At 32.6% G+C, this 12,283-nt stretch overlaps 1 protein-coding gene across 4 annotated transcripts in view; it reads right to left on the bottom strand.

Annotated features, from left to right (window-relative positions):
- The window catches only part of LOC132747947 (multiple epidermal growth factor-like domains protein 11), a 61,748-nt gene that overhangs the window by 17,712 nt on the left and 31,753 nt on the right, over positions 1-12,283 (bottom strand). For all 4 annotated transcript variants that reach the window (XM_060737478.1, XM_060737479.1, XM_060737477.1 and 1 more), the window contains exons 3-15: positions 12,098-12,193; positions 10,596-10,702; positions 8,660-8,764; positions 8,074-8,175; positions 6,559-6,700; positions 5,657-5,780; positions 4,683-4,816; positions 4,039-4,196; positions 3,434-3,515; positions 2,891-3,066; positions 1,498-1,626; positions 1,067-1,186; positions 231-374 (exon numbers count right to left, since the gene is read on the bottom strand). In XM_060737478.1, the coding sequence (XP_060593461.1) occupies positions 231-374; positions 1,067-1,186; positions 1,498-1,626; positions 2,891-3,066; positions 3,434-3,515; positions 4,039-4,196; positions 4,683-4,816; positions 5,657-5,780; positions 6,559-6,700; positions 8,074-8,175; positions 8,660-8,764; positions 10,596-10,702; positions 12,098-12,193 (1,619 nt within the window). The remainder of the gene's footprint in view (positions 1-230; positions 375-1,066; positions 1,187-1,497; positions 1,627-2,890; positions 3,067-3,433; positions 3,516-4,038; positions 4,197-4,682; positions 4,817-5,656; positions 5,781-6,558; positions 6,701-8,073; positions 8,176-8,659; positions 8,765-10,595; positions 10,703-12,097; positions 12,194-12,283) is intronic.

Genomic DNA, 12,283 nt, shown 5'->3' with positions numbered 1-12,283 from the left:
AGAACATGCCATCCAATCTGTACATGTACCTTTATCAAAGATATATACATGTATATCACTGATGGGTTTTGGTAAGAAGTGGAACTCTTTCAGGCGATAATAGATTTAAAACAATCTATTGAACATTGAAACATAAAAAATTATGTACAGTCCCGATGGTGATGTTAATTGAGGGTTTTTACTGTACTTATGTACATATATAATCGTATATATAATTTTAGCACTCGTACCTGACCACCCTCCTTTACAATGGCAGTATCCATGTACATGGTTACAATAGTCTGTCCCACCTGATGTACAGTCACATGTTTGTCTACAGAAATATCCGTACTTCCCTGCTTCACATGACTGGTCACAAGATTTACCAGTATAACCTGAAAATATAAATATATATGTAAATATATACATAGTTACATTATAAGTGTATAATTAGACTAAAACTGTTAAGTCTTTATACAGTATTTAATAACATATATCATAAAACATGATTTTTTTATATAAATATAAAGATGTTTAGTATTCGAATGTATTCGTGTAGTTTAAATGTGAAATCTGATCTACAGTCTGGGTTACAATGACATTAATATCCTTTGGTGACTATAAAACATTATACATGAACGACAAACATTTTGGTGGCATAAGCATTTAATGAACTTCAAACCTTTGTTGACATAAACATTGTTTATGAACTACTACAAACCTTGGGTGGCATAAACATTGTTAATGACTACAAACTTTGGTGACATAAACATTGTTAATGAACTACAAACTTTTAGCGACATAATCATTATTCATGAACTACAAACCCCTGGTGATATAAACATTTTTCACGAATTACAAACCTGGTTGATTTATACATTGTTCGTTAACTTCAAACTTGGGTCATATAAACATGGTTCATGAACTACAAACCTGGGTCATATAAACATTGCTCATGAACTACAAACCTAGTTGATATATACATTGTTCATGAACTACAAACCTGGGTCATATAAACATTGTTAATTAAGTACATCACTGTAACTATAAACTTGAGTTTTATAAACATTGTTTATGAACTACTAACCTGGGTGACATAAACATTGACCATTGCGTGGACTACAAGTTGACCTCTCTGGACAGGAACAAACTTGACTACAGTTGAAACCAAATGTACCAATGGGACATGACTTCTCACAAGTTTTACCTGAAATATTATAAAATTCTCTACAAACTTCAGATATCATATTGTCTAGAAATATTAGAAATTATATTCTCCAGAAATTATATTTCCTTAAGTTATCTAAACACATTACAAGTCATTATTTATTCTCTTAAAGTTTCTAGAAATACTGGAAAATTATATGTTTTGCTGAAATCTTTATTTTCCACCTGTGTAAATGCATGAGCCAGTACCTATAACAGGACCTTATGTCATAATAAAACCAATTTATCGTTATTCTATAGTTCAAATTAGTATACGTCAAAGTTTGTTAGTAGAATGTAAAATATACGTACCAAAATATCCGGGGAGACATTCGCAGTAACCGTATCTCGGATGACAGATGGCGTCATTTTCACATGCGCACCTTTTCAAACAGTCTTTTCCCCAATAACCATCTGGACATCTTTTATCACATTTTTCCCCTGTTAATTTGATATAACATGACATATAACTTACACATGATTTAATGTAAAATGATGATTTAGCTGACATAAAACATATAACTGACACATGATTTAATGTAAAATGATGATTTAGCTGACATATGACGACATATAACTTACACATGATTTAATGTAAAATGATGATTTAGCTGTCATATGACATATAACTTACACATGATTTAATGTAAAATGATGATTTAGCTGACATATAACATATAACTTACACATGATTTAATGTAAAATGATGATTTAGCTGACATATGACATATAACTTACACATGATTTAATGTAAAATGATGATTTAGCTGTCAAATGACATATAACTGACACATGATTTAATGTAAAATAATGTTTTAGCTGACATATGACATATAACTGACACATGATTTAATGTGAAATGATGATTTAGCTGTCAAATGACATATAACTGACACATGATTTAATGTAAAATAATGATTTAGCTGACATATGACATATAACTGACACATGATTTAATGTAAAATGATGATTTTGCTGACATATGACATATAACTGACACATGATTTAATGTGAAATGATGTTTTAGCTGACATATGACATATAACTGACACATGATTTAATGTAAAATGATGATTTAGCTGTCATATGACATATAACTGACACATGATTCCATGCTGTTACATGACATATAACTTGACACATGATTTTATATATTTATGATCAAGATGTTAATATAATTTTATTCAACTTGTTTAATAAATTCTGGATTGAACTTACATTCATTCAATATCCTCTATATATGACATATAAATGACATATGATTTTAAGTAATAGTATGTTATAGGTCACAAATCAAGTGATTGTTTTCCACATTTGAATTAGTATGTTGCCAACAATGCAATTATGTTTGCCAACCCCTGGTAGCCCCTGCTGAATAGGCACATATTTCTTTTTTGTTAGACTTCAGGTCACAGTGATTAACACTATACAGGTAAAATGGCTGCTAACTTAACTTTCCAGCTTTACCAGTAGGGGAAGATCTCAGATGCCTCTCTATGCAATATTTCAGACAGGAGCCAGTGTCTGAGTAGAACTACAGACCCTATGTAACCTTAATGTAATGTAAGCTAGCTTGATAGCTCACCCACAAAAAAAACTCAATAGTTCCTACAGGGATTTGTACCTAAAGAGCATGTTGGCTTATGAGGCCCTTTAGATGCATGCAATAAGAAAATATACAGTTACTAAGGAAGTATTATTTTACCTATATATCCAGGATAACATGATGTACACTCTCCGGTCACATGATCACAATCACCGTTAGCGCATGAACAAACTTTCGAACAATTCTCACCATAAAATGGCATAGTACATGTCTCTGTACACTGGTTCCCGGTGTAACCAGGTTTGCAAGAACAGGAACCAGACTTTGGATGACAACTGAAGATCAAGTTAAGAGAAAAAATTACATTTATATATTCTCTGATTTAAAATAAATAAATCATGAATATCAACCTATTTATAAGTTGTTTGAACACATTTTTTTAAGCTCAAATAATGAACCTTATTTAAACCTCTCTCAAGTCTGCTGCCAGGTACTTACCAGTACTGGTGTCATATGAGGAGACATGGTCTTGACCTTAGTAGGGCTTGAACCCAAGATCCCTGGGGTTGAGAGGCAGAGAGCCTCCAACTATGCCACCACACTTCTACTGACGCATTTATTAACTCAAAGTGTATAAACATATGAGTAGTTCTATAAAAACAAGTCTTGAAAACATTACAGTACAATGAAATAAAATATAACCTGTCTGTATTATTCCAGTTACAACTACAGTCTTGGCAAGCTGCTGATGTGCCGGGAACCAAATATTTACCTTCCTCACAGTCTGAAATTGATATAAATGACATCATAATTAGAATGACACTACATTAATGGAACACACCTACAGATATATGTATACATTAAAGTAATGTATGAACAATTCAAAAACTAAAGACTGTAAATTTCTCAAAAGATTTTCTTTTTTGGTGAACTGTAACAGTTTTTAAGATAATACTTTTAAGCATTCAAATGTTAATGAGGTAGGGCAATTAGAAGTTACAGTGATTAAGAATTTTTCATTATTTTGTAATGAAAACAAAATACTAGTTTGTTTACGTTAAACTACTTTTAAACAAATATTTTCTAATTCAATTCTGCTTTTTTTCACGTAATAAGCATCTAACAAGCTATAACTCCATTATCAAAGATCATCATCATTATCATTCAAAATCACAGGTTTGCCTTTTCCCCAGTGGAAAATCATTATGAATTTCATAGGCTATGTGCCTGTAATGTGAACAAGCTCCAAGATATAGCAAATGCAATCACAATAGCTTGGTTTCCAAACACTTCACAATGTGACTCACCTCTTACAGCACATGTATCACCATGGTAACCAGTTCCCTCACAATTACACATGGTGAGTTGAGAATTTGTGTCACGATAACATTTCCCGCCATTTCTACAACCACACTGCGTCAGGCAGCCGACACCATAAAATCCTTCTGGACACTTGATGTTACAGCTAAAAACATAAAACATCGGAATATGTTCATCTATTTATAGAAACAAAAAGGTTTTAAGTCACAATGACACTGTAAAGGTCATATGATGACTTTCCAGCTTTAACTGGTGGAAGAATACATCAGTTGCCTCCATGTGTGCATGAACTCTGTCCTAGGTAGAACAACAGTAAGCTAGCTTGATGTTTTCTAACTTGGAAGAACTCAAAAGTCCTTGCCAGATTTGAACCACACAACAGTGACCGGCAAGTGATATGAAGTCAGTGACTTTACCCACTCAGCCACAGAGACCTCACCATACCTAAATAAAACATATCTGTACATCTGTGAAGTCAGGCTCTAAACTGGTGGTAGCTCAATTTTTCTACATGTATTTTGATAATGAAATCCTTTAAACTTTAAATGGACTTCTCCAATGTTAAAGCAGGGAAAATCCATTACACAAATTTAGGAAGTCAAGTTTAAGGCAATAAAAATGGTGTTATTACCTGTCACCAGCGTATCCTAGGTAACATGCACATGTTCCATCTTTCCGGTTGCACACACCAGAGTTACACTGACATGTATTGGTACAGTTGATGCCCCAGTGGAAACGATCGCAAAACTCTGTACAGAATTCACCCTGTAAATGTACAATATGTTAAAATGTATAATATCTTATCATAATGAACATTACTTTAATTTAATTCAATTGTGACAGTAATTTAAGTGTATTTGGGTGGAAAAGTCCCCCAAATGCGCAATTCTATGTAAGTGTTGGAAAAATAATTAGAACAATATAGGACTTAACAAAATGCATATTGTTGCAATTATTTTTTCTAACTTAACTTTGCAACATGATGTCTATGTTTTATAATAATAATGCAAGCAAGTAATGTTGTTTTCCATTGGATAATCGTGATGATTCTATAAAATATATACACCACAGCTGTCAATTTGTAAAGTAATTTCATTTTTTTTCTCAAATAAAGAAAGTTTGCCATAACATGTATTATAAATTCATTATATTAAATATTTTTTAAAGGTTATTAAAAACGTTTTTGCAATAAATTCCTTGCCCAGTGGCTGACTGGTATATCATAACATACACAAAATATCATTTACATAGCGCCATGTTAACAAAGAATCTAATCGAGCTCCTCTGCATTACTTCTTCACATGATTCACTAAAATCAGCACTGCAGACTATTTAACAAGGGTTTTAGTTTAACATATTCTATTTTAGCTCAATTATAATGAAAGCTTGGCATTTATTAAATCTGTTATCTGAAAGTAATAAATACTAGTGTTGCTACATGTAAATGAAGAATCATGATCATTACCGCAGTGCAGGGCTCTAATCCATAATCCCCAAGTTGAAAGGCAGACACCTTAACCTTCCTATCTCACTACAGGATTCACATCATTATGTCCCCTAAATTTATTTTGATTAAGTGGTGTTTAAAACTGATTGATGCATTACCTTCACGCCAGGTGGGCAAATACAAGCACCTGAAATCGAATCACATACACCGTTATTCTGACATGGGCAAGTCTGTTCGCAACCCTCTTCTCCGCTGGTTGATGGGTCACATTGTTTATGACAACTGAAATATTACATGTATTTAATTTTTAAAAAATAACCCAAACCTTTGTGATTTAATTGGTAGATATTTAGGAAATAGATATCAATTTTGAGTGCATTGTTGTAGAATAATGCACAGTTTAAGTTCAAAAGTTTATATCAAACAGGTAAACCGTTCATTATCATATTACAATGCAAGTAAAATTAATATCTATTTCCATTCTAACAGGCTAATAAAATAGAAAATTGATATAAGATATCTTGAACTACATTGAAATAACTTTCCTCACATCATTATGTTAATTGATGTAATATATGACGTCCTTTTACATGTAAGCCTTCGTTTTTAAAGCTGTGCATAATTTTATTATATGTTGTGTAATAACGCACTAAAGTCTTGATTGCCTTATCAGTGTTGACAGGGGAAATAGTGTGAAGCAATTGTAAGAATAAAATGCTTGTCAGCATATAGCTATTTAAGCTTGATTTCAAAGAAAACTTACAGCTCATTTGAACTACTACTAGTATCGAGTCCGCAGCCTCGAACTAACCAGTACTGTGTTATATATCAGGAAATGTGGCCGTGACACATACTGTGCTCAAACTCAAGATTCCTGGGTAGAGAGGCAGACACCTTAACCACTAAGTATTTTGGCTTGATTTAATTGATAACTACCGGCAATTAAAGAACCTATTTGTTAAGATGTCCTAGTTTTTGTTTGGTTTTTATTAACATTTAATAAATAGAAACATTCAAAAAGGTGGTATCTAAAAACACAATATCAAATAATTTCACTCACTATGCTCCAAAATAGCCAGGTGCGCAAGTACATTTACCATTGACGTGGTCACATGTCGCCCCGTTCTCACATACACATGAATGCACACAGTTCAGACCGAAGCTGTTGTAACACTTGGTAGAACAATCGTTTCCGGTGTAACCTACAAACATATAAATAAACTGTTTCTCTTTCTATTCCATATCATTTTACTGTCCAGTAATAAAATATGAAACTCAAACAATTGTGCCAAAAAATGTCCCGGAATCAGGTGTTCTGGCATAAATGTTGGGATGATATCACTCAATCTAAATCTGATCTCAATGACTGTATAGTATCGACAGATGTTTCAAAATGGACGCAACATGAACAAAACTGACATCAACGTACGTCACATCACGCAGGAACGCTATATATTGTAACTATAATTTGTGCCGTGGCATGACAAAACCAACATAATGGGTTTGCGACCAGCAAGGATTCAGACCAGCCTGCGCATCCGCACAGTCTGATCAGAATACATGCTGTTCGCTATCAGTTTCTCTACTTGTCATAGGGTTTGTTAACGAACAGCATGGATCCTGATCCGACTGCGCGATTGCGCAGGCTGGTCTGGATCCATGCTTGTCGCAAACCCATTATGTTGGTTTTGTCATGACGCGGCTCATTTATGATGTCTTGAGCGTCTAACAATAATGCAATATAATACCTAACATGTGTCTTAATCCTGCCATCATGAATTGCTCAAATCATAAAGAACCAAATTATGTGCACCAACGCAATTTATTAGGGTTCGTATTCCTTTGACACAAAATTAATTAACCCATAGCCTGCCAGCTACGATTGGCTACCCATTGTGACCAAAGCACACCGATAATCAACTGACGCATCTTTGCCATCTGATCATTGTCTGCACTGTTCGCTATTTAGTCTGAACTTATTTCAAAATTTCCCCCGAAAATTGATAAATGGTTTAGTCCAAATTAAAAGATAGACAAGTCCATTTAAGATATTTAGCATGGTAATCAAGGTTTAAACAAAATAACTGAAATCTAATTGATGTTTTGTAGGCAGAAGTAATATAGATCAATGATGAAATAGTTCACTGGAACTAATTAAAAACATTTATTATTTATTCTATATGTCAATGATCATACAATTCCTATGTGAAATTAATTTTTAAAAATATTAAATTTTCATATTGTTCGATTCCCTTCGTTTCAGATGAAGTAGTGATGATCAAGGCGAAACAAAAGGTTCCAGACGGTCACACAGCATGTAATTTGACTGTGTTATATTTGAAACTTGGCCTCACTAACATCACCTTTTCCAGTCTATGTTTTGATTATCCAATGACCTTTGACATTTACTTTCTATAAAATTATGTAAGTGATAAACATTGCATTCATACATTCAGATAAGTAAAATTATTGAAATCCAGTTGGGAGGATACACTTTTAAATAATTTTTTTAAATTCCAAACTCGAAGCCAATGATCTATAAATTTTGACTTCATATTTTCTGAATTTTGCTTACCAATATGACACACACAGTTGCCGTTGGTAGGGTCACATGACCCGTGAGTACCACATTGACATGTGTTTGAACAATCTGGTCCCCATTGGTTACTGGCACATCCTGTATAGAAATATTCTGTATTATCATCATTTATTCTTCATTCTTCTATTTTTATCAATATTATTATTGCAATATGAATTACATGATAATGATGATTTTGATGAAAATTGTTGTTGCTGATTATGATGATGCTGATAATAATGATGGTGTTGATGATGATTTTGATGATTGATGATTTTGGTGATGATTTTGATGATGATGATGATTTTGGTGATGATTGTGATGATGATTTTGATGTTGATGATGATGATGAAAGTTATTTATTTTAACATTATTGTTATCATTATCATCATGATTATCATTAAATTATTATTATTATTATCATTATTATTATTATTATAATAACTTAAAATATCTGTATTCAAAAAATCATGACCTTACACTGAGATTTTATTTATAGCATCTTAATAGCCGAGCCTAATATTTAAAATTTTCTGAATGTGAAAAAAAAGTTATGATGCAAGGACTTAAAGAACTTAATTACCTGACTGGCAATTTGCACCTTTAAACCCTGGCTCACATTTACATTTGTCAGGTAAAACACAATATCCCTGTGTCTTATTAGCATAACAATTGTCTGTACATTTAGCTGAAATAAACATAAAATTCTATAAATAAACAACAATATTTGGTTAAAGTGAAATGAGTCACAAGTCTCCAGATGAGCCAAAATATTTCAAGAAAATCAAACTGGACGAAAATGTACTGTAAATGTTAGATTTTGAAGAAATGAAAAAAGTATTCAAGATTTAAGTAAAATTTAACATGTTATATAATTATGCCATTAATGATCAATCTTGTTTCAATGTTCATGAAAATAACAGCATAAATCTGGAGGCATGCTGCTTTAAACAACATAGTACATGTACACAATTGGGTAACTTTTAGATATACCATAAATATATTTATTCTTTGATTATGTCTATAAAATGCAACTAATTTACCACTTTGTTTACCAATACGGGGAGGGGTGTCCGGGCGGGGTTATATGAGTTGTGGGGAAAAAGATTAATTTGTAAAGAAAAGCTAAATCAAACTGACATTTTTTAAACCTTGATGGGTTTTTTTTCTATAAAATTCTTAATTGTGCAGTCGACTAAAATTAAAGGACAGATAAAACCATGGTAATATAAACCAAACTTATCACAAAAGTTTCAGTACACAGAAAATAGGTTACGAAAATAATTTGCTATGCTTAGTTAACTTTTCTGTGCGTCACACATTGAAATTTGAACAATTTAATTATACACATAGGTATATACCATATCCTGATTTTAATATTTAAACTGAATGATTCAACGGAAACGAGAATAATCCATATCATCACAAATGCATGACACGTAAATCTAAATTTAGAACAGTAGGAAAACATGTTAAAACATTTAAGGGTGGGAAAATTTCAGATGATGGTAAAATTGGCTGCAAAATGTACAAAAAGTTTATAATGTACAAGAACAAAAAGAGTGAAGAAAGTGGTCACAGGAATTTGAGGGAGTGGCATTACATGTTACCATGGTAACAGGAAGTCAATGTTTATTTCCCATACTAATATATTATGAAACAATAACATTTATTTGTATCACCAACATATGAACTATGCAAATCTTCTATTGTAACAAATGAACATGACAACTGGTATGATAGCAAAAATATGATATTTGCCAGATACAAAAAGTGAAGAAAAAACAAAAACCACTGATAACTACCACTTATGAAAAATGATAACTACCACTTACATAAATGAGAATTATCTTAGAATACTTATATTATGTCTGGAAGCATTGTGTTCTGATAATTAAATACATATAGCTAATAATACTATAATGTTACATTTATCAACCATAGTTTTCCTGTAGAATTAATTATTTTGTGAACAGTGTATAATGACCTATAATCTAACCTGCAATACCAGACAATATATTATACATAATTTATGTACATTTAAATAACCTATAAACTATCATAGAAGGTCAATTAACTACAAAATAAATTTGTATACTGAATAATCATTCAACTGAAATTTACTTAACATTTCATACTAAACATAATGCACTAGTCAATTAAAACCCTTTTCACAACTCAAAACCCGCCAAAAAGTAGGGAAAAAAAGGTCCCTCACTCAGCACATCTGTGTCAATATGTTTGGTTGTTTTAGTGCCAAAATGGCAAGTGATTTCCAAATCACATCGCTAGTGCTGCTTTAAATAAGGAGTTTATCATATGAAATGACCTCGTCTTTTTACAGGAGATTGAATGTTCAAACTACATTGTATTAACTTAAGATAGGGGGAGGAGTGGGGAATGATTTTTTTGTAGTTTAAGCACTTAATATTTTAACCAAAGTTTGTTTAGGTGGGTCAGAATTGCAATAAATCTAAGATAATTATCTCATACCAGTATATTACAAAAATAGTACTTACGTATGCAATAATTGTTGCCGAGTAACGATTTGTAACCTTCACAACAAAAGTAGCGTATTTGGCTATTGTAGCGTGTTTCTACTTTGTAGGCTGTTCTGGCAGCGATTCTGAAAAACAATTTAATCATGTCAATCAGTAATTGCTACAGGTGTGGGCTCTATACCTAGATATCGCATGTTCAAGCCCTATTTGACTCCAGTACTGGTAAACACGTTGTTATGTAAGGTTACTGATTGTGTTTCTTAGAATAATGACTTTAATCTGACAGCTCGTATTACGATCGTTAATATTCTAGAAATGTTAAAAGTCAAGATATTCATGAATAAAGCATTTTGATTGTAAAAAAAACTCTGAAAATTCCACCATTTTGATCCTAAAAAAAACTCTGAAAATTCCATAAAAATGTAATTCAAGCATACTTTGCACTTTATTGTTATCAAGCTGATAGGGCAAAACAACTTCATTATTGCACGATATATGCACAGCATAAAAAACGAATGCTAACATGCCTTATGACATCAGATATGACATCAATTAACAAAATGACATCAGGAAAATTACTTCTGCCCTCAATGTAGTTCAACATAATTACATGTATTTTAATCAATTCTCTTTTTTATCTAAGCATGAAAAACTGGAAATAGATATTAATTTTTTGTGCATTATAGGGTTATATATTGTTCAAATGCTTTGTATTTAATCATATTAAATAATTATATGCCTAGGCATTTGAATTCAAATCGTGCATTATTCTACAACATTTATATAATGCACTCAAAAATTGATATCTATTTCCTAAAGCCTCTATCACATCAGCCCTAAGGAAGCTGTATGAACAAATTTTGACAAAAATCGCTTTGTTTCGTGTGGGAGCCGCAAGACAACATTCGTTCGGATTCTTTAAGGTCGCAAGTTTGCCGCAACATTGCAGACTGATTTCTCATCATGCTCATTATTTCTGCAATTTTTGACAGATTTTGGATGTCTTAAGACTGTCGTAAGACAATCGTATGAAAGACTCAAGATTTCTAGAGGTTCCCATGTAAAAATGTTTTGCGTTTGTCTTGTGAGGACCGCAGATTTGCGGCACGAGCATCTTGCAGCTACCGCGGCCGTAATGAAATGATATTAAGTGACATATCTACAAAACTGTCTAGATAGACTGCGAAATTGCCTGCCACCTTTCTACGGTACAGATTTCTCTACAAATTGTACGAATCAAATTTTGTGCGGCTAATGTGATAAAGAGGCCTTAGTTACTCAAAGATATGAACCGTGTCACAACAAAACCAACATAATGGGTTTGCGACCAGCATGGATCCAGACCAGCCTGCGCATCCGCGCAGTCTGATCAGGATCCATGCTGTTTACTTATCAACTCTATTATAAGTGGAGAAACTGACAGCGAACAGCATATATCCTGATCAGACTGCGCGAATGGATCCATGCTGGTCGCAAACGCACTATGTTGGTTTTGTCGTGACGAGGCTCATATATACTACCTGTATTCTGTACATCTTGGTGGAATACTCAGACACCATGTATTTGTTTTCTGTGTATAATACTGTGTAAACGAAACTCTTACTGTGTATGGTATTCTGAAATATGCACATAAATCTATTATTCATATTGAACTTTTAAAATGGCTTTCAACTTGTGACCTGACATGATGTTGTATAGTCATCAAT

Source organism: Ruditapes philippinarum, unplaced genomic scaffold, assembly GCF_026571515.1.
Source record: "Ruditapes philippinarum isolate M1 unplaced genomic scaffold, ASM2657151v2 ctg5903_1_1_1_1, whole genome shotgun sequence".
Lineage (NCBI taxonomy): Eukaryota > Metazoa > Mollusca > Bivalvia > Venerida > Veneridae > Ruditapes > Ruditapes philippinarum.
Note: the sequence above shows the minus strand (reverse complement) of the source record. Positions and strands in the feature narration are given on the sequence as shown.